The 21,858-nt window shown below is 33.6% G+C and overlaps 1 protein-coding gene across 3 annotated transcripts in view; it reads right to left on the reverse strand.

Annotated features, from left to right (window-relative positions):
• Positions 1-433: 433 nt before the first annotated feature.
• ITGAV (integrin subunit alpha V) overlaps positions 434-21,858 on the reverse strand; it is an 86,871-nt gene continuing 65,446 nt past the window's right edge. For 2 of the 3 annotated variants that reach the window (XM_019931552.3, XM_004317274.4), the window contains exons 18-30: positions 19,237-19,374; positions 15,669-15,736; positions 14,914-15,061; positions 14,294-14,386; positions 12,345-12,424; positions 11,891-11,971; positions 11,275-11,380; positions 10,475-10,633; positions 9,394-9,507; positions 5,467-5,580; positions 5,258-5,365; positions 4,491-4,613; positions 434-4,233 (exon numbers count right to left, since the gene is read on the reverse strand). In XM_019931552.3, coding sequence (XP_019787111.1) covers positions 4,138-4,233; positions 4,491-4,613; positions 5,258-5,365; positions 5,467-5,580; positions 9,394-9,507; positions 10,475-10,633; positions 11,275-11,380; positions 11,891-11,971; positions 12,345-12,424; positions 14,294-14,386; positions 14,914-15,061; positions 15,669-15,736; positions 19,237-19,374 — 1,428 coding nt within the window. In that variant the 3' untranslated portion in view covers positions 434-4,137. The remainder of the gene's footprint in view (positions 4,234-4,490; positions 4,614-5,257; positions 5,366-5,466; positions 5,581-9,393; positions 9,508-10,474; positions 10,634-11,274; positions 11,381-11,890; positions 11,972-12,344; positions 12,425-14,293; positions 14,387-14,913; positions 15,062-15,668; positions 15,737-19,236; positions 19,375-21,858) is intronic. The other variant, XM_019931553.3, reaches the window with a different exon arrangement.

A 21,858-nucleotide genomic window follows, 5' to 3' on the forward strand; every position in this document is an offset into this window, starting at 1 on the left:
TGCATTCCATCCACACAACAGAGAGTAAACTCAGGGAAAAGTGTGGTTCCCTTCCTTGAGACCAATTCCCTCCAGTTTCTGCCTGCTTTTAGTATCTGCAGTGTCTTTAAAAGTTTCTTTTTTGCTTCTTATTCCTCATTTCATTCATTGTTATCTGATACAAGCTACTTTGCCATTATTGAAATTGGAAGCCCCTTTAAAATTTTAAATGTCTATGATACTATGATTTGTAATTGGTGTATTTTAACATTAGTTTCCTTTTGCTCTGTTTGTGACACCTTTTTTCAAATAACTAACACTCTTAAGAATGTGGACTTTTAAAGAGGTATGTCACCTCTTTGAGGTCATCCTTTTAGTGCACTACTGCTAGCTCATGTGATTAAAAAACAAAACAAAACAACATAATAGAAGGAAAATACAAAGTCCTTGCACATAAGTGGCACCATATGCTCAAGTTTATTGAACAGACACAAGTTACACACTGGAGACTAATAAGCAGAACACTGTACCAGTTTTCACTAACTCAAATCAAGTTAGCAAATGACAAATTTTAGAAGACACTCATTTTATGTCTCACCCAATGTGGGTGATCACAAGAGAGCTAAATAAAGAAAATTACTTTCTATGTTACTTAGGTAGGAAATTAATTGATATACACAGCTTCCAAGTTACTTTAAGATATTGCAAAGTGTTTCAAAACTAGTGGGGAATAGTTCATGTCCAGCCTGAAATAAAGTGTAAAATGGACTTTTTAGGGGTAAATAACTTCATTCGTATATCCATCTCAATCATTCCTTCTTGCTAACAAAAATACTAATAAATCTCCGTTTAGATTAGGTTTACTAAGTTAATAATGACTTTGAAATATCTAGGTTTGGTTACATTGTTATATTGCACTTGAGAAGAATGACAAAAAAAATCAAAGATTCAGTACCTCTCCCAAGAAATTCATTATATATCAGAAATTACAATGAAATACAAGCATATATGCATGCTACATGTCCATAGGTTCATCGTTCAAACTAGCCTACCAACAGGTTAAAAGAAATACTCTCCAAAACACTGAGTATTAAGTCATTTCATTCACCATTTTGGATCCTATATTCAATTTTCAAATTTTATATTTTTTTCTTATTAATCAAACTATCACATATACAAGCTATCCAAGAGCACTAACACAGTGACACTGAGATAAGCAACAGTCATACACAAGTATTCCACGAATGACTTATTCTTTGCCAAGCTCAACACTACATTCTGTAACACAGGAACATCAATCAACTTACAGTTGTTTGCCTTATAAAAAACCAGCGGATCTATTTATTATATACTATACTTTTGCCACATACATCTCTCTTAGGGTCATGATTCACTATGAAAAATCTTTCACATCCTCTTAAGGAAGCCAGTATAGTCTCTAATACTTGAATTTTCTCTTTATATAAAGTATCAATGAGAATTGACTATGACTAAGTAGTTTCATAACAGGTAGAACTGTGGCACTAATATTTTGATTGTTTTACAATTCAGTATTAAGAACTTAATCAGAATTACAATAATCACCAATTACAAGAAAAAGGTAAAGGGAAGAAAAGGAAAGCACCTCCCTCACACAAATATTTCTCAAAATATCAAGTCTGAAATAAATGCCTATTTAAGGAATCAACAACAGCATCAATATTTCTTACCAATATCAAATGTTTTAAATATTCTCAACCCCAACCATGTGTATTTTCTTAAACTGAATCAGATTATAAGAATTTTACACTCAAAATGGCTTTCAATTCTCAATAAATCACAAACACAGCAGTGATTATTTTTTGACATTTTATCTAAAACATTCACATGCTACTTTAGGGTAAAAAGAAAAAACTCAACATTTCCCAAATATTTTCCTCAAGGACTAGGTTTTTAAATTATACTCCTACCATATTTTTGTACAGATATAAATCTTCATTTTTCTTAAAGAAAATACTATTGCTTTAAACTACATTCCATAAGAGCAATTTAAAGCATCATGTTAATTTCCACGACAACACCCTTCAATCTCCTCCAGTCTCAGGCTCTCCCAACTGAGCTATTTTGGCTCCTCCTTCAATCTCTGGTAGAAGATTATACCTTGAGATAAGAGGCCATAAAAGCAATAGACTGTGCAAAATCAAATAGTAACATTTTTTTAAAAGAGTGACTTTCTATCCAAAAGATAGTTTCAGGAATGACTGCTATTAGGTGGGAAAACAGGTAAGGTGAACATTGTTCTAGACCAATTCAGTGACTGTCTGGTGGCAGGCCCTAGGATAAAAATATTTTTTTCTTAAAAAACTTTAAATTTATTGGTAATAAAAATACTTACTGCATATGACTAAGATCTTTTGAGCTACTAATAAAATCTATATTACAACACCTATTAATTTTAAAAATCACTAAAGCTAAATATAGGGTCTTGTCAACGTTCTAACTTGTATAACTCACCTACATATGCCTCTGTTTTATGAATATATTCTAGCGTAGGCACTTGTTAGGGAGTTATAACACAAGACATGGCAAGATAAATTTCAATTATTTTTAAAACATAGAAAAATATTCAGTTATTTAAGTGAAATATTTATCATTGCCTAATGAAGACAGTAGTTAAAAAGCTATCAAACTCTCAATTTCTAATGCACAACATGATGTAATTGCACAAAAATAGGTATAACTAATAGTCATCCCCAGGCCTGGAGGAACTGTGAATAATTCACATATTCCTCTAGAAGATTCATCACCCTACGGACTTATAAAACTACAACTTGCCACCTGTGCAGCTTTTATTTAAAAATCCTAGAAAAGTAATTTATATTATAAACCTAAAAAAGTTTAAAAAGGTTTCCAATAACTTGAATTGCTTATAAAATAACCTCTAAGAAGTCATTTTGATAGCTGAGACTGGTTTTACATGTTACACCTGGCTTCAACTGAGGTAATATCCATCTGAGCAGTACTACACTATTGCTAGAAGTAAACCAGTGAGCTACTTTAAGAATTTCAATTCCAAGCATTTCTTGCAGGGTTGGGAGGTTGAGTGCAGGTTCCTCTAAGTTGTAAAGATTCCTCATTGATCTTGACACATTCTCAGTAACAGTTTTGGAAACGGAAGGAAAAATACATATATAGGAGGAAAATAAATTAATCCCAACTAAAAACTCTTGCTTTAATCTAAGAACAAACTATTAATAAGCAACTCTGTCAAAGAACTACAAACATAGTCTTTTAATTTAAATGCTCCTTTTTCTTTTTTTTGTATTGTATTGTATATAGCCAGACTAATGCAATGGAATAAATGTACTTTGGAAATGATTTCCAACTCCATATGGCTTCAAGCATCATGATGTTTAGCAGAAATTAAATGACTACACAAAAGAGGCATTTTTGATTACAAAACTAATTTTTAGTATAAGTTGACTTAAAGGATTTGAAATAGAACTTAAACTTATACAAAATAAAATGTAATCAAATGGACTGTGGATAAAAATATAAATAAAAATTTAATAGCATGTATTCAATTTTCAGATTAAAACAAAAAACTGTACCTTTGCTATTACAGCAAGGAGTTTTGATGGGATCATGCATTTTTCTTTTTTAAAAGTTCTACCATATAGGTAATATTAAAATCCAAGTTTATGCAGTTATAAAGTTAGCTTGAAAACTCAACTGTAGTGTAATGTGTATTAACAGTAAGTATCTCTACAAAAGATGTGGATCCTAAGGTCCAAATTTGGATTGCTTTAAAACAACAAAAACAACAACAAACAAAATCCAACATACAAAATCAGAAACAATAATTGTAGGAGGTACTATTTTAGATAAAGTGGTAACTCAGGCACTACCTGTCTTATGTACATTGAAGAAGATCTATCCTTAAAATGTTATTATTTAAATACCTAAAAATACAAGTCAGTGGATGTGTATTAAATGTATGTCTGAACTTAATTATAATGAAAAGGTTGACAAATATTGCTCTCACTTTGTGGTTAATACCAATGGGTACCATCAGCAGTAGAGTCTTGGAACTTTATTCCTCATGAAGGAAATTTAAAAACCTATATTGAAGTTGGTACTTCTAATGGGACAGGATGTAGCACAACTTAAAAATCACAGTTAAGTTTCTGAGTTTCCTTCACCATTTTCATGAGGTTGAAGCTGTTCCCTTTCTTGTTCTTCTTGAGGTGGCCGGACACGTTTAAAGAAGCCCATCTGCCAGTTGAAAAAAAAAACACCTCACATTACTGCACATCACTGAAGAATACTGAAAGTATTCTGAGTGACCATATTATGACCAAGAAAATTTAAATGGCACTTAGTTGAATTTTTCTTCCTTCAAATGATAAGGACTGCTCATCATGCATCATCATTAAAGGTCCCTTTCTTCTTTCCCTCCCTTCTTTTGCTCCCTTCCTTCTCCTTTTCTTCTGCTTCCCCTCCCTCCCTCTCTTCCTAAGTCCATCACTTACCCTGTACATTACAAATACCAAAACAGCCAGTAACAACAATCCTGCTAGAACTGCTAAAATGATCACCCACACAGGTACAGGCATGGGTGCTGGCTGAATGCCCCAGGTGACATTAGTGGTAACCTGTTGGGGGAAAAAGTTCTTGAGTTTTGAAAATAGTTCACTGAATCATTCAACAAATATCTGAATGTCTACTATATTTTATGTCAATGTTACTCACATTATTTTCTTTTCTAGTACATGATAATTTATGATTACACATTTGGTATCAATAGCATACACACACACACACACACACACACACACACACACACACACACACACACACACGAAACTCTCAACAGGTTAACCTCTGACTGACTCTGAAATGATTTTTAAATAATCCAACCCAGTTTACGATGTGTTGGTCCCATTTTAATCCTCAAATTAAAGATTTATAAAATGCCCTCACTTAACTGCAGTTAATTTCCAACTTTCTAACTCTGTGGGGAGAAATTCCCAAAATTTTCCCTCATGAAATTTATTGATGCTAAGTAGCTTACAAAGGACAAGATGCTAAAGTAAAAGGTCTACCTTTAATAATTCTGGGATGGGGGGGAGGAAAATAGTAATATTAAACTAGTTTATACTAGGTTATAATCCATTCAAATAACTCAAGTTACTTTAAATTATCAAAATAATTAACTGCCATTATTTAAAATACAATAAAAATATCTATGGTATTGAATTGAGTGCATTTATTCCATTTCCCCAAATCAATGACTTACCAATGTGGAGTTGAAGATGTCCTCAATTAGAAGGTTCTTATATGGAAACTCTATAACATTAAATGAAGCAGACGACTTCAGAGAATATGAATGATTCTGGTTTTCCTTCTATATGGGAATAACAATAAAATGATTTTCTATATGTCAGACCTTTTTTATTTCTTTGAAAAAATGGATAAGTTCACTGAATGCTGCATCTGCCCACTTACATTCATAAAGGTCTCAGTCCACAGCAGAGACTTTACATACAGGATTGCACTCTTTCCTCTGTCTAGTCGCCCCACCTGGCAGACGATCTTCAAGCATTCAGCAATTCCACAACCCTGCCAAAAAATTACTTACTTAAAAGAAAAGATCATTCTATCATCTCTTCAACATATGAAAAGCAGACAATTGACTTGTTTTATGTGAAGGCTAAAGAGATGATCTAGATTCTTTTGCCTTAATAGCAGTAACATTTAAAATGAGTAGGCTAACAGTTGAATCTATGAATGCTTCTTGTTATCAAGGGGTTGGTTTTAATGTGATTTGTTATGGAAGGATAAGTGCTATAATATTAAAATATTTATTGTTATAGCTAGAACTCAACATTCTTTAGGCAAACCCAGAGCATGGTGATTTTAGTAAGACATGAAAATCAGATCACAATAGGCCTGTGGAAAAGAAAAAGAAACAGAGTGAATCTTTAATAGCTATTCCACATCAGACCTGTAGAAATCAAGTGGCATGAGTGTTTTTATCAGTAACCTGAAGGCAGACAGTCAAAAGTAATAAATATTCACCACCTTCTACGTGCTGGTCAAACTGCATTAGACATGTCATATGCATATACCTCACAACAGTGTTATCCAGTAAGTGACACCTCCAGTTGATGAATAGGAGTAGAAGTGAACTCCCTTGACCTGGTAAAGGGCATCTATGAAAAGCCCACAGCTAACATCATACTTACTGGTGAAAGAATGGATGCTTTTCCCCTAAGATCAGGAACTGGACAACAGTGCCCACTCATGACACTTCTATTCTACATTGTTCAGAAGGTTCTAGCCAGTGCAATGAAGCAAGAAAAAAATTAAATAAACGGTATCCAGATTGGAAAGAAAGAAGTAAAGCTATCTCTATTCAAAGATGATAGAATCTTACTTACAGAAAACTTTAAAGAATCCACAATAAAACTATTAAAGCTAATAAACAAGTACAGAAAAGGTACAGAATACAAGATCAGTATACAAATATGAATTGGTTTTCTATACATTAGCAATGAAAAATATGAAAATGAATTTAAAAAAAAAATTCTATTTTAAATAGCATTTAACAAGAATAAAATATGTAACTAAGGAAGTGCACGACTTGTGCACTGAAAACTACAAAATGTTTTTGAAAGAAATTAAAGAAGACCTAAATAAACAGAAGACAGCTCATGTTCAAGGACTGAAAGACTTAATATTAAGATGGCAATATTACCAAAATGATAGACAGATCCAATAAAATTGCTATCAAAATTCCAAAAAAAAAAATTCCAACTACCATTTTTGTAGAAATGGACAAGCTAATCCTAAAATTCATATGGAATTGCCAGGAACCCCAACTAGCCAAAACAATTTTGAAAAAGATGAAAACACTGCAGGGCTCACACTCCCCAATTTCAAAACTTACTGCAGAAGGACAACAATCAAAAAAATTAGGATGCATGTATAGATCAATGGAATAGAATTGAGAGTCCAAAAACAAACTCATACATTCACAGTCAATTCATTTTCAACAAGGGAGCCAAGACCATTTAAAGGGAAGAGATAGGTCTTTCCAATAAATGATGCAGGGAGAACTAGAAAACCACATGCAAAAGAATGAATCTGGGCCTCTACTTCACACCATATACAAAAATTAACTCTATATGGATCAGAGATATAAAAGTAAGAGCTAAAAGTATAAAACTTAGAAAACCAGGGACTTCCCTGGTGGTCTAGTAGTTAAGACTCCATGCTCCCAACACAGGGGGCCTGGGGTTTGATCTCTGGTCAGGGAACTAGAGCCCGCATGCCATAACTAAAAATCCTGCATGCCACAACTAAAGTTCCCACATGGCACAACTAAAAGCTCCTGCATGCAGCAATGAAGATCCCGCACGCAGCAACGAAGATCCCGCGTGCACAACTAAGACCCGGCCTAGCCAAATAAATAAATAAATATTTTTTTTTAAAAAAAACAACAACTTAGAAAAACAGAAAACTTGTGTGTAAATCTCCAGGACTTTGGGTTAGGCAATGGTTTTTAAAATATGACAGTAAAAATATAAGCAACACAAGGAGAGATAGACTTGAGAAAAGAAATTTGGACTTCTTTAAATTTAAAACCTTTTTTCCATCAACAAATACTATCAAGAAAGTAAAAAAGACAACTTACAGAATGAAAGGAAATATGTGCAGTAACAGCTCTGATAAGGGTAGTATCCAGAATATATAAAGAACTCCTCATGACTCAACAACAAAAGGCAAACGACCCAATTTAAATATGGGCAAAAGGTTTGAACAGAGATTTTTCGAAAGAAGATATACAAATGAAAAGGTGCTCAGCATCATTAGTCATTAGGGAAATCCAAATAAAACTACAATGAGATGCTACTTCACTCCGATGAGGATGACTACAAAAAAAACCCCAGGCTTTGCAGTCTCTGGTTTTCTCTCTGAGTTAGACAGGAAGACACTGGAGTGACATGACCTGACCTACTTTTAAAAGGATCATTATGGCTTCTATGTGGCAAATAGACTGTCGTGGTGACAGGGGCAGGAATATGGAGTCCAACTGGAGGTTTGGCAATAGTTCAAGTGAGAGAGGAAGGTGGTCTAGGTTAGGTCGTGGCAGTGGTAGAGATGGCAAGCAGGGGCCACATTCTGGCTATTTTGAAAGTAGATAATGATAGAATTTGCTGATATGTAGGATTATGAAGTTTGAGAGAAAGAGGAGAGTCAAGCCCCATGCCAAAGTTTGGGACAGAGAACAGAGTTGATATTTACTAAAATGAGGAACACCATAGAAAGATCAGAGTTGAGAAAACTCAAGGATATGTTCTTAGAATTAAGTTTAAGATTCCTATTAAATATTTAAGAGGAGTTCCAGAGGATAATGGAGTCTGGAGTTCAATGCAGAGGATCGGGTTGGAAATATTAATCAAAGTCATCTACATAGAAATGGTACTTACCAGCCATACGAATGATTAAGATCATCTCATATGGCACTGTCAGATAGAACCTTCTACAATGACAGAAATCATCAGTGTGGAGATACCTGTGCTTCCCGAAGTGGTAGCCACTAGCCACATGTGGCTACTGAACACTTGAAATGTAGCTGGTGTCTACAACACTGGACTGCACAGATCTAATGAATGACTGTAGGTGGAGCAGACAAGAAGTCTGAGATCTGAGCCCTGGAATACTCTCTAGAGCTTAAAGGTCTGGAAATGGAGATTGAGACAAAGTAGCCAGTTGTGGTAGGTGGACAACCAAGAGAGTAGTGCCCAAGAAGTGAGAGAGGAGTGTTTCACAAAAGAGGAAGTGATTAATTGTGCCAAAAAGTCACTTTGCAGTTGAACTGAATGAGAACTAAGAAGAACCATGGCATCTGGAGATGTGAAAGTAACTGGTGATCACTAATGAACATAAACACTATACCAGGTTCTCTGTTAGTTGATGGTTTGCAGATCTGTTAAATTTTAAAAACTTAAGTGACAAACCTCTTTATAACATTATAGTCATTAGATAGGCTGACTCAACAAAAGTTGATCATAATGCTAATTATTCTTATATTTCTGTTGAGCCCTTCTGTTTTTTTCTGCAATATTGAACATAAGTTTCAAAGATTAGGGTGAGACTGAGAAAGAGGTCAGTTAAAGGAGTGCAGTCAGAGAAATAAGTTAGAACATAAAATATTTTTATTAGTAATCTACACAAAGACAGATCATTTGAAGAAAATGTGGCATTAATTCAATTAGGAACAAGGAAAGTAAGAGAAGTGAATGGTATAAAAATATACGGAGTTCTTTCCAGCACAGCTGTTGTTACTTTTGAAATGTTCTTTAGCATCAGTTCTATAATCACATATTTTAAAATATTTAAAGTGCTTGTTGTTGAAATGCCACTTACCAAAGTGTGCACATCTCCTTCAGTGAGGGTGAGATCCCGCTTAGTGATGAGATGGTTCCGGTCACCTTGCCCACCAATTGTGTCATTCTTTTCAGTTGTTTGCGAATTTGAGATCTAGGATTACATAAATAAACTGGTGGTAAATAACAATGGAAAATATTTGGCACTGACATTTTGGCATAAACTGTTATACATGATTAAAATATAGTGACTAAAAATTTGGTATGACAGAAAATTCACCACTTAATATATTGCTAAAACTAAGCAAAGGAAATAAAGATTAGAGTCCTTAATATGCGGGAAAAAAATTACCTCTACCTAGCCATCATTTTCTCCCCTTGCATAGCTAGAGGGGAAACTGATAAAATACTTAGAAACAGCTTGAAATTTCACAGTGTACATCTGTGATGTATGTCAATCATGAGTATACATTTTTTGCTTTGTTTTCTTAACTTTCCTTACTCTGACCTGTGAATAGCTTCTTATCCAAACATATGTGCTAGGATGGAGAAGACTATATCCAAATAGAATTCCATAAAATGACATTTTTCTAGGTCAAGTCAAAAGAGCCAAGAGTAAAATGTTATATCTTATCCCAAAGACAAAAATTTCAACATCCAAACACCCTTGACACATATTACATGTGGATAAACCACTCTGCGATAAAACCAAACTCAAATTGGGTCACTTAAGAATAACTCCGGATGGGAATTCCCTGGCGGTCCAGTGGTTAGGACTCCGCGCTTTCACTGCCGAGAGCGTGGGTTCAATCCCTGGTCAGGGAACTAAGAACCCGCAAGCTGCGAGACACGGCCAAAAAAAAAAAAAAAACAAAGAGTATCTCCGGAGGCTCACTAAACACTACATAAATAAATGGTTTACTAGGACTTCACAAAATTCATCCTTACTCATTACACAAATAAACAATTTAATTCATAGTATACTGGTTATGAGCTAAAATATTTTCGCAGAATAGATTTATTATTAAAGCAATTGTTTATTTCATGCATTTCTTTTATAGATTTAGAAAGAAAAGCAATAAAATATCATCATAATAAATAGCTGCTATTAAGTACATTACCTTAATTCTCAAAGGGTTGATCTCCATATCTGAAGTGCAGTTCATTGGCCCATCAATATCATATTGAAGGATGTACAACAAAGTGTTATTGTTATATTTGTAAGGCCACTGAAGATTTAGCATTGCCTTGCTGAATGAACTCGGACCGTTATTTCTCAGCTAATGAGGAGAAGGAAATGTAAATACTTAGGGCAAAAATCTATTCTATAATCCTTCCCCTACAGCAACTTTAGGAATCATTAAGCAACAGGATTTGAATAACAGTTTGAATAACAGTTTCCATAGTTACTCTAATATTACAACATGATCATTATTATGCAAAAGAATCAAACTCAACATCTGCCTCTGCGTAGGGCAGTATAAATCAGGATGAATATATAAACAAAAGAGGAAAACGTGAAAAAGTTACTGATAAGTGGCATAGAAAATTTTCTTCCTACAGAACCAAAATTTTACTCAGTGCCCTATTCTTTTTACTCAAGTAGAACTAACTGGTTTTATTTTATTATTAAAATAATAATAATAAAATATTACTTTTAATAATTTTTATAATTATTTTTTTTACTAATTGGTTTTAAACAACAATTTGTATAAACAGCTTTCTTTTACTACTGGAAGCTACTTGTCTAATAAAAATGAACTTAAGAATAGGGAAAAAATTTAAAGAAATCTCTGGTACATACTTAAACTATGCAGAGTTTACGTAAAAGTTAAATAGACTTGTTTTTTAAAAAGAGCCTATCTATTCCTCTCTTTGTTGGCTGTCTACCAGGTATCAGTTAAATCCAACAGCTGCAAACCTCGTAGATGTGCTGAACAACTGGCCCAACGTCTTCTTCAGTCTCAGGGTTCTCCTTGTGCTCCCAATTTGGAATCGGAAGAAAGATATGATCAGGACTTGAGACTCTAAACAATGACCAAAGAAAACCTACCATGAATATCAAAATGATATGGTCAGTTCATTTTCAAAAGTACCTAGTGTCCAAATGAATAAAATCAGAATTAATTAAAAAAAAAACACCATACATTTAACAGACAAAACAAAAACAGAAACTATACTTGTATGTGTACATGCACAGATGGACATACAAACCACTCTTTATTGAATCTAATGTAACAGGTGAATTGATAACAGGTGAACTTTTGCATAAAAGTTCAATAAATTTATTTTGTGCCACTTTTGCCATGTCTGGTTTATTTCCAAAGGATTATCAAATAAATATTTGGGGCTTTGGAATACACCCAGGACCTTCTTCTTTCTACAGAAGCTACAGCTCTAGTAAAACGACACCGAAACATGGAGCGTCTACTATCCAAAAGAAGCTAGGGGCCCTAGGACTTACTTTTAAGAAGTAACTACTTTTAAAGTAGTTTAAATCATGAGAATGAGATACTCAACTGGGTAATCATACTGACCCTCTTATCTCAACAGCAGCTAAAACAGCAAGGTCAACTTTGTAAGATACAACCGGGCTTACTTTGTCAAAAAGATTGGAGCTGAAAAAGAAAAAAATATATTTAGGACTGACTAGAGCATAATCGTCATCAATAGCATACAGAGGCAAATGTAGTGAAACTAAAAGTAAACAAATTAAAAGCAGTAAAGAATGACAAACTACAAATCAAAACACTTTCATTAGCATTTAATTCCAAGAAGATGAATTTTAGTTAACTTTTAGTTTTGTTTTACAAACTCAAAAGCAACATAAATTATTCTTATGATGTAAATATTGATTTTAAAATGCTATAATTAAGTACTAAAATTTTAGTCTATCCTATTCCAGAATATTTAAGTATACTGCATAATATATTTATAACAAATAATATTTGCTCCATAGTTATTATAAACGGAAAAAAGTTGTTTTCATACCTTTGGATTTGTAAGTCAAATTTCACGGAAGTATCCATCTCTGATTGCTGGTGCACACTGAAACGAAGACCAGCTAGGAGCTGAAGGAGGCGGGAAAGATGGCAATGTTAGTTAGAACAGTGTCAAATTAGTGAAATTCCAAATCCACCGTCCAAAGAAAAAAGAATAGTGTTTCTCTGAACTTACAATAAAACTGAAAGTACTCTAGCAAAGGTAATTAAGTCTGATCTTCTATCAAATCTCTATTATTTCAGATACTTGGGCCAATCCATAATGGAGCCTGTTTAACAATGATTAACCATATCTCCTTATAATATTAACTAATTATCTCCTTATTATATTAACTAATATTAACCTTCTGAAAAATGCAAGAGGAATTGCTTGTTGACCCAATGACAGTATAGTAGTTATGCACAATAATTTGGTGACAGGAAGCTAACACATGAACTTGTGTTAATGGAGCAGGAAGGAAGAAACAGATGGCTTACAAGAGTGAGAGAACTTGGCTAAAAAGGACAGATGTAGGGCCAGAAGCAGAATTTCTCCACGTCACCCACAACTCCATCAATAACGAACATCTTAACTTCTGCAGGAGGAAAATTGTTATTTTAAAGAAAAAACTGAGCTACAAGGTAAGGGAAAGCAGCCTTCTTGGGGGGGGGGGGTCACATAAATGACATCTAAAAATGGCCCTTCTAGGGGACCTTGTGAAACTGCCTCCCACTTTACAAAGCTTGGAACCAGCCACAAGAATCAACCTGGAATTATCTATACTGAGTGAGCAGTGAGTGAGAAAGATAGAGGGAACGAGAATATAAGAAAATAAAAAGCATGCTCACTTGTTAATGAAACATTGTAGTTAAACACTGTGTTAAACACATGTGAAAAAATGCAACTCTGGGTACTTTGTTCAAGCCCTTTTCCCTAAGAGACCTTATATCTAGAAATAATAATGACTTTTAATGGAAAATATATTTAAAGAAATATGAAATATTTATTTTTATTGAAATATATTTGACATATAACACTGTAAATTTAAGGTTGATTTGCTACATTTATACACTGTTACATGATTGCCACTGTGGCAATAATTGCACCTCTGTCACATTACATAATTATCATTTCCTTTTTCTGGTTGGAATTATTAAGACCTGGTCTCTTGCAAGTTTGATTATAATACGTTACTGTTGTCTATCATCACTATGCTGCACATTAGAGCTTTAGACTTACTTGCAAGTCTGTACCCTTAAACAACATCCAATAGGAGAGATGTTGTTTATATGGGTAGATATGGAATATTCAGCCCCATAATATCATAGATCTTCAAATTACCAATATCTATGTGCTTATTAAATTAAATTCTATTGAAAAGGTAACATGAAATATACTGCTGTTTTTTTTTTTTTCATTGATAATAGGAATTCTACAAGGTATATTTTTGTTTCCTTTTTAGAGGATTTGGGAAGCAACTCACTGAGTGCTTCTTCTCAAGCTCCTGGGCTCCCTTCTCCAACCCCTGAAGGGGAGCCTGATCCAACCACTGTGCTCTTTGATCCTACTGGGATGACCATATAGGTTTCAAGTTAATGAGATCATTGTAACTCACTTAAGAATGACAGTCTTGGTATTTGTCAGAGTAGCTTTGAGGATGCATTAAAGTGTTAGTTTAAAATATCAAAGTTACAATCTCAGTCCTTAGTTTCAACCATGTTCTCATCCATTTACCAAATTGAAGGTGAAGAGCAGCTTACTGAATACAGGTAATAACACAACCCATTACTTTAGTATCTTAATCAAAACTAAACTCTAATAATCATTACATTCTAAATCAAAGCCAGTTTACACACTATTTTGAAGTGCTTATAAAAAAATTACTATGGACAAACCCACAGAAAAATATGCTATTCTCTATAAAAGAAAAAACAATCCATTTAATTAAAATGCCTTACTTGAGTTCCAGCCTTCATTGGGTTTCCAAGGTCACATACCACCTGGCGGGTTTGGTTTTCTGTCTTAAAGGCACAGGAAAGTCTTGCTAAAGCCTTTGATAGACAAAGAGAAAGGATTGAAAGGAAAATAAATTAATGACCAAAAAAATGCAGAAGCCATAATAAGACTTTAAAGTTCCTAGACAATATCATGCAGTTGGATGATTAGGTTTCTGGCTTTACAAAGCAAATGCATCTATTTGAGCAATGAGGGGTACAGGGGAAAGCAGAATTGTGTACAAGTACCACATATAAAGTCAGAGTGTTTCTGAACGATCCCTAGAGGACATAGATACATAACCATATTACCTCTGAAAAATTATTTGATGGCCAGGCTTAGACACTTTATCCATCTGACCCTGTTTCAGGCACTTAGCTAGCAGTTTTGTAAATGTCCTATCAATGCATTATGCAAAGTTATTAGGCTTGAAAGGAATTATGTAAGATAGGCACTCTATTGTCTAGCAATTTAGCCTTAGGTAGAAAGGCTAAGCTTGTACTACACTAAATAGGGGAGCAGCTCATTAATGTTAATGTGAACTATGAGTGCATTTCAATTTTTAAAGGGGCAGCTTGCTTACTTCACTGTTGCGGACCACCCCGATGAAATCGGCCTGCGGTGGGATGGAAACGATGAGCTCAGCTTCATAGGCACCTTCCCCCTGATTCTGAGCCTTAACAATCAAGGTCAGAGGGTTGTCGTCCCCAATATAGATCTTCTTTTGATCACTACGAGTTAATACAAATCTAGACAATGAAAAAAGACTGCACGGCGAGAGCATGACTATTCAAAGCACTGACATGTTCAACAGTGTCTCGAGATTTTTTAAGACTACTCTACAGCTCAACAGAAAACTGGAAATAGTACACTGGGTGCAAATCCAATGCTTCTCCCAGTAAAAGAACACTGATGCCTTTAGCATATCACTATCACTCATATGTATTACGGAAGTAATTTTATATCTCTTTGTACTTATTAATCCCCTGATTTTTTTTCTAAAGGCTGAATTAATCATTTGTCATGATACTCACAATATTCGCTGTAATTTGTACATCGTATAAAATGGTAATGAGTCCTTTAGTTAAGAGTATCTTTAAGAGGATATAATGTTACTTTGTGACACTACTCCATGCTGAATAGGAAGAGATCTGCTAACCTAGGTAGCCAGTGAAAACATAGCACCTATTTTTTTAAAGCTCAGTATTTATAGCTTTACTGAAAACCACGCATTATCCTCCAACATAACTAATTCTCATTACTATTACTTTAATAGAAAAATGTGTTCTTTCATTTAAATTTCTTATTATACAGTCTATAATTTGGAGCAAAACTTACCTATCTACAGAAACTTCCAGTTTGGGTTTACAGACATTGTCTTCACCACAGTCAAGCAGAATATGAGCCTAGAAAAAAATTTTATTTTTCTCTACATGAATAAATACCAGTACAGGTCACATATGCAGTATATACCAATATATGTGTGGATGTATATGAATATACATTTATGTACACATGTATATATTTATATATACTCTACTTGTATATATACCTGAATTCAAAAGGGATCATGGCTGCCTGTTTTTAAATAGGTCAGTCTTAGCTAGTAAGAATGAAAAGAAAGAAAAAGATTTATAGGGTATAATACAACTAGTTGGAACCTTTTAGTTCTACCTCAAATTAAGCTGTTAAGATTTTGGAATGAAGTATAGAAGAGAAAGTAATATTCAAGAAATGAGGGTTCTACTTTACTCAGCTGCTGCTAGCCAAGTTGTGTGACCTTAGAGGGATCAAGAGGGATCTTAAAGGGAAAAAACAGTGACAGGCTTTCTTAAAAAACAAAACAAACAAAACAAAAACTGTATGTTTCCAAGTCACAAGGGAGGCACAGCTCCCCAGAATAGAATTGTATGGTAGAGATCTTAACTGTCAGTTTAATTGGGATGAAACCCAACAGTACATGTAAACTAATTCAATGACCTAGATGTAAACAGCTGCTATGCACTTCAAGAAGATGGGGGGAAAGGCCAGGACCAGTAGAAGAAACTTGAGGTGACTCCATAAGTGATACCAAATACAATCACTGCTAATTTAGTTCATGAACAAAGAACGGATTTAATGATATGTGATATGGTGTGTATTAAAAGTCCCAGTTAGAATGATGAGTATCTGAAGTTTGGAATGAAAAGTATTATGAAATATTTTTTTCAACATCTTTATTGGAGTATAATTGCTTTACAATGGTGTGTTAGTTTCTGCTGTATAACAAAGTGAATCAGCTATACATAAACATATATCCCCATATCTCCTCCCTCTGTGTCTCCCTCCCACCCTCCCTATCCCACCCCTCTAGGTGAACACAAATCACTGAGCTTTTGTGTATATAAGTCAATACAACTCTCTCACTTCCTCCCAGCTTACCCTTTATTATGAAATATTAATAAACTATGGTAAAGGGATATTCGACTAACTACCATTCTACATTGAAGAGAGAGGATTAAACTGGCATTGGTGCAGCTATAGCCTTAAAATATGCTGTCAGGAAAGATAGTTTCAGAGATGGAAAAGACAAAGCAATGTCTTCCATTCACAGAGAACTAAATCTCTACGGTTACATACTTAATATCTTGTACAGAGTAAGAACTTAATACATATTTGAATGAATAAATGGAGGGTAGGAAAAACAAAACTCTCTTTCTGCAGGAAGCATGAAATCTCTAACTCCAAAGGATTAGGGTACAGAAAGGGAAACTCAAAAGCTGCCCTGTCTGATATAGTAGCCACTAGTGAGCCACATGTGGCTTTTGAGCACTTGAAATGTATCTAACGCTACTGGGGAATTGAGTTTTATATTTCATTTAATATTAATTAATTTAAATTTAAAACTGATACTTGATTCTGCTACCGAAAAACTTTTAGTATGTTTAGAACAACTTGGCTATGTGAATCTACTTTTTCAATTATAAATTATATGAGTTCTAAATACAGAAAAAATATTTCTGATGAAGCTTTAGCATCTGAATTGAGATGTGTTGTAAGTATATAATACACTCTGGATTTTGAAGACCGTAAAAAACTGAACTTAAAAAATTTCACAGAAAATATGACTATTTGGAAATATGGTCTTAAAGAAGTAATTAAGTTAAAATGACATCATTAGGGCGGGCCCTAATCCAATATGACTGGCGCTTTATAAGGAGATCAGGACATAGACACAGAGGGGAAATGATGTGAAGACACAGGGAGAAGGTGACCACCTACAAGCCAGTGGGAGAGGCCTCAGAGGAAACCAACCCTGCAGACACCTTCATCTCAGACTTTAAGCCTCCAGAATTGTGAGAAAATAAATTTCTATTATTTAAGCCACCCATTCTGTAGTATTTTGTTATGGCAGTCCTAGTAAACTAATACAGATATATTATTAAAATTAATGTCACCAGTTTTCTATGTTTTTTTTTAATGTTACTGACCAGTATATTTAAAATTACAAATGTGGCTAACGTTTTATTTCTAACAGACAGCAGTACTTCGTAGAGAGAGTACAGTAAAAAAGTTTGTAATATGACCAGTGAAATAAAGGGCCATTTTAGAGAGAAGTAAATAAGAATGATGGGATAGGTAATTAACATCAAAATGAGAGTACATAATAAAGGTAAGAATACAGAAAAAAAGATGCCTAAGAGTAGGTAATGTCGGTGCTGAAACAAATGTAGAACACAAAGGAAACAAAGATTCAAATAATGAAGAAAGTGGGGTGGGGACAGGGAAGAAAACCAAATATTACTGAAGTTATTATTCCCTCAAAGTGGTTTCAAAAGTTAACCAATTTGATTAGCTGGCTTTAAACTGTATTGGTATTAAAGAGATTGGTGATCTCAGTAAACTAAACAAAAGTAATGTTAACACTAATAAACAGTTTCCAAAAAATTATAGAGAAAATAATCATAACTCCTATAACGAAACACATAATGTAAAAAGACAAGCAATGATTAACTTTTCTAAAAAATGTAAAATTGAATGACAGACTCTAAGAGGCTCAGCTGTTCATTATTAAATTATTAATCAACATAATATTGTATATCCCCTAAAAATAAAAATTGTAAGAAATATGAACACAGAACTATGTTTTAAAGTTCTATATTAATGGGTAGTAGAAACTAGCACATATACTATTCATGTGCAAAATGAAATATAAAATAAATTGTTAAAATATAAAAATTACAAAAGACTTAAAAAATTTTAATTTGCCTTATGCTGCTGTCATGTATATATAGTCTTCTCAAATTACGAAAAAAAATAGTTTATGAGATCTTAACAAGTTAGACAAAGAAGTAACAACCTAAATTTAGGGTAAAGCATTCTATGAGAGCAGAAATATTAATCTAAAAATATGAATATGTAATAAAAGAGGAAAATATAGTAAATACAATAACATTTGAATGTATGGGTTTTACATAGGATTTTCTAAAAATATTTTAATATAGTCTTTATAAAATTTTATGTTGCTATATTTGGTTTTGTGAAAAGAATGATTTATGTACTATATATGCATATATGTGTGTACATATACTATTTTTTACAATTAAAATATAAATCAAAGGTAATATAAATAAACTTGTTTAGCAAAATATAAAATACTATGTAAGTAAATTGGCATTTTGTTGTTTTCCTTGAATTATTTTACTGTTTTATGTGTATGAAATGCGACCCTGTCTTCCTCTGCATACCTCTAAGTTCTGAGTGGCTTTAAATGTCTTTGACCTGAAAATCCAGATTCCTTCTCCTGACTTCTCTGACTAAAACCCAACATTATAAAAGCAATCCCTTATGCTACTTAACAATATGAACTATAAGACTTTAAAAAGACAAAGTATAAAATTAATGATAAATTAATAAAGTACAGTACCTGTCGACTAATATTGGCAGGAGTGAATTGGTTAAGAATAGGCTGCAAGCCTGTCGCATCAGCAGCTGTTCTATAATCCAACCGATACTCCATAAAAATAGTAATTGGAGTGAGTTTGTCTCTAAATTCAGATTCATCCTAAAAATGGAAAAGCTCTGAATTAATGATGACATCAATCTATGACATCAAGCTATCTGGAGAATTCCATAAGTACACAATACAAAGCCAGCTGTATTCACTCACCCCTTGATCAAATTCTACAAAAACTCTTTGAAAAACTACACTTACATAAGAATAGAATATCCAAAAAGAAGATTATGATTATCCAGTGAGAACACTTAATCAACTTTGTTTTATAATGTAATACTTGATTCACACAAAAATATATGAGGTATGTTAATAAAATGAGCACTCAAATACACACCCAATATAAATAATAACTAGGACATAACCTATATTGCTAAAGCTACCCACATGCTCTTTTCTCTTTTCATCCCTTTGTCTTCCTTCCAGAGGTAACCATTCCCTTGTTTGCTTTCAGCAGTTTTACTCTAGTGTGTGTGTCCTTGAACAATATGTTCTTCAGATTGCTTTTCCTGTTTATTTTAAAATGAGACCATACGTATTCTTCTGTCATTTGCTCTCTGTTCAACACTTTTTAAGATTCCTTCATGCTGTTACATGTAGCGAGGTTAATTTTTACTGTTGAGTAATATTTATCATATAATAATTTATTTACAATTTATTTATCAATTCGTCTGTCAAAGGTTACTTGGACTGCTTTGGGTTTTTGGTTTGTTTTTGCTATTACAAAAAAAAATGTTGTAATGTATTGTTCTACATAGTGGCAAGGAGATTTGTCAGCTCTGTAAGATACAATATTATTTTCCAAATTCTTCATATTGGCAACTTACACTGCCACGAGCAATGTGTAAGAATTCTGATTAACTCACATCTTGACCAAGCAATAGGTACTGGCAGACTTTGAGTGTAAAATGGTATTTCTTCATAATTGTAACGAGGTATTTGTCTTGTTTGCTCACATCATGAATAGTTATTTAATTTCATCAAAAACCTTTCCCTGCACTTAAGTAAGATGGCCATGTTTTCAGTCTATTCATGTGTAAAGTTACATTTCTATACTTCCAATGTTAACCCAACCTAGGATACATCCAAGTTGGTCTGTTTTTTAATCTTTTTTTATAAACTTCTAGAATTTAGTTTGCTTATATTTGGTTAGTAACTTTACATCTATGTCTTTGTATAACACTGTCATGAATTCTCCTTGCTTATACTAGCCTCGGTCAGTCTGGGTATCAGTTACACTACCTTCACAGAATAAGCTGGAAATATATTTTATTTTTCTATTCTAAGAGTTTAACATTGGAATGTCTCATTCTTGACAGTTTGTTAGATATTGCCTATAAAACCATCTAGGTCTTGTGATTCCTTTGTGTAAAGATTTTTAACTGCCAGTTCAATTTTTTTTAATGGCTTATATGGTTAAATGAATTGTTCGGGTTCTTCAAATGACAGCTGTGTTGTGTTTTTCTAAGAATGTCTGCTTTCTCTCAGTTTTTCTATGTCTTAGCAGAAGGTTATTCATAATATTTTATTAATTCCTCCATTATCTATAGGTACATCCTTTTTCAATTCCTATTTTTGTAGAGGCTTTTGGGGGTTTGTTTTTCCTTCATCTTTTTCTCAATCTTTCATTTAAATTAAATATCATTTAAAGCTATACATTTACCTTTACATTCTGCTTCTGGGATATCCTACACATTTTGATATGTAGTATTTTCATTATAATTTACTTCTAAGTAAATTCCTACTATGATCTCTTTTTTGATCCATAAGTTACTTAAAAATCACAATTCCTAATTCCCAATTTATCTTTGCTATTGATTTCTAAAGATTGCACTGTAATCAAATAGCATATTTTCCATGATTCCAATTGTTTCATATTTGTTCAGACTTCCTTTATATGTATATATGGGGAAATTTTATATTCTCTAATTGTTGGATGTCAAGTTCTATATAGGTGTATAGGTCTACTAAATCGAGCTTGTTAATTATGTTGAGTCTTCTAAATCTTTACTGATGTTTTTGTCTTTTTTTTTGGCCATACCATGGGGCATGCAGGATCTTAGTTCCCCAACCAGGGATCGAACCTGCGCCCCATGCAGTGGAAGCATGAAATGTTAACCACTGGACCACCAGAGAAGTCCTGATGTTTTTGTCTTTTAAAAAAAATTTCATCCTTTATTTCATTAAACATTTTATACACACTTATATTTTGTAACTGATAATTCTAACATCTCAAGCTTTTGCAGGACTAAGATTTATTTGCTGTGTCTTCTAATGGCTTATTTCCTGGTGTGTTTAGTACTTTTTTTAGAAATGAATTCCTATTTGATTGAACTTAACCTATGGGACCCATACTAGATTGCTCCAGTGAGACCTTGTATTTACTCTTGCAGAAGTCAGGGCGCATCTTTGTTTTGGGAACACTTTAGCCTTGTGGAAGACTCTGGACCTAATGCAGGAGGCTCAGGTCAGACCCCTGGTTTGCAGAAGGCCCCAGGCGAGCCTGAACCCCTGTGCTGGTGTCTGCAAGTACAG

This window comes from Tursiops truncatus, chromosome 7 (genome assembly GCF_011762595.2).
Source record: "Tursiops truncatus isolate mTurTru1 chromosome 7, mTurTru1.mat.Y, whole genome shotgun sequence".
Taxonomy (NCBI): Eukaryota; Metazoa; Chordata; class Mammalia; order Artiodactyla; family Delphinidae; genus Tursiops; species Tursiops truncatus.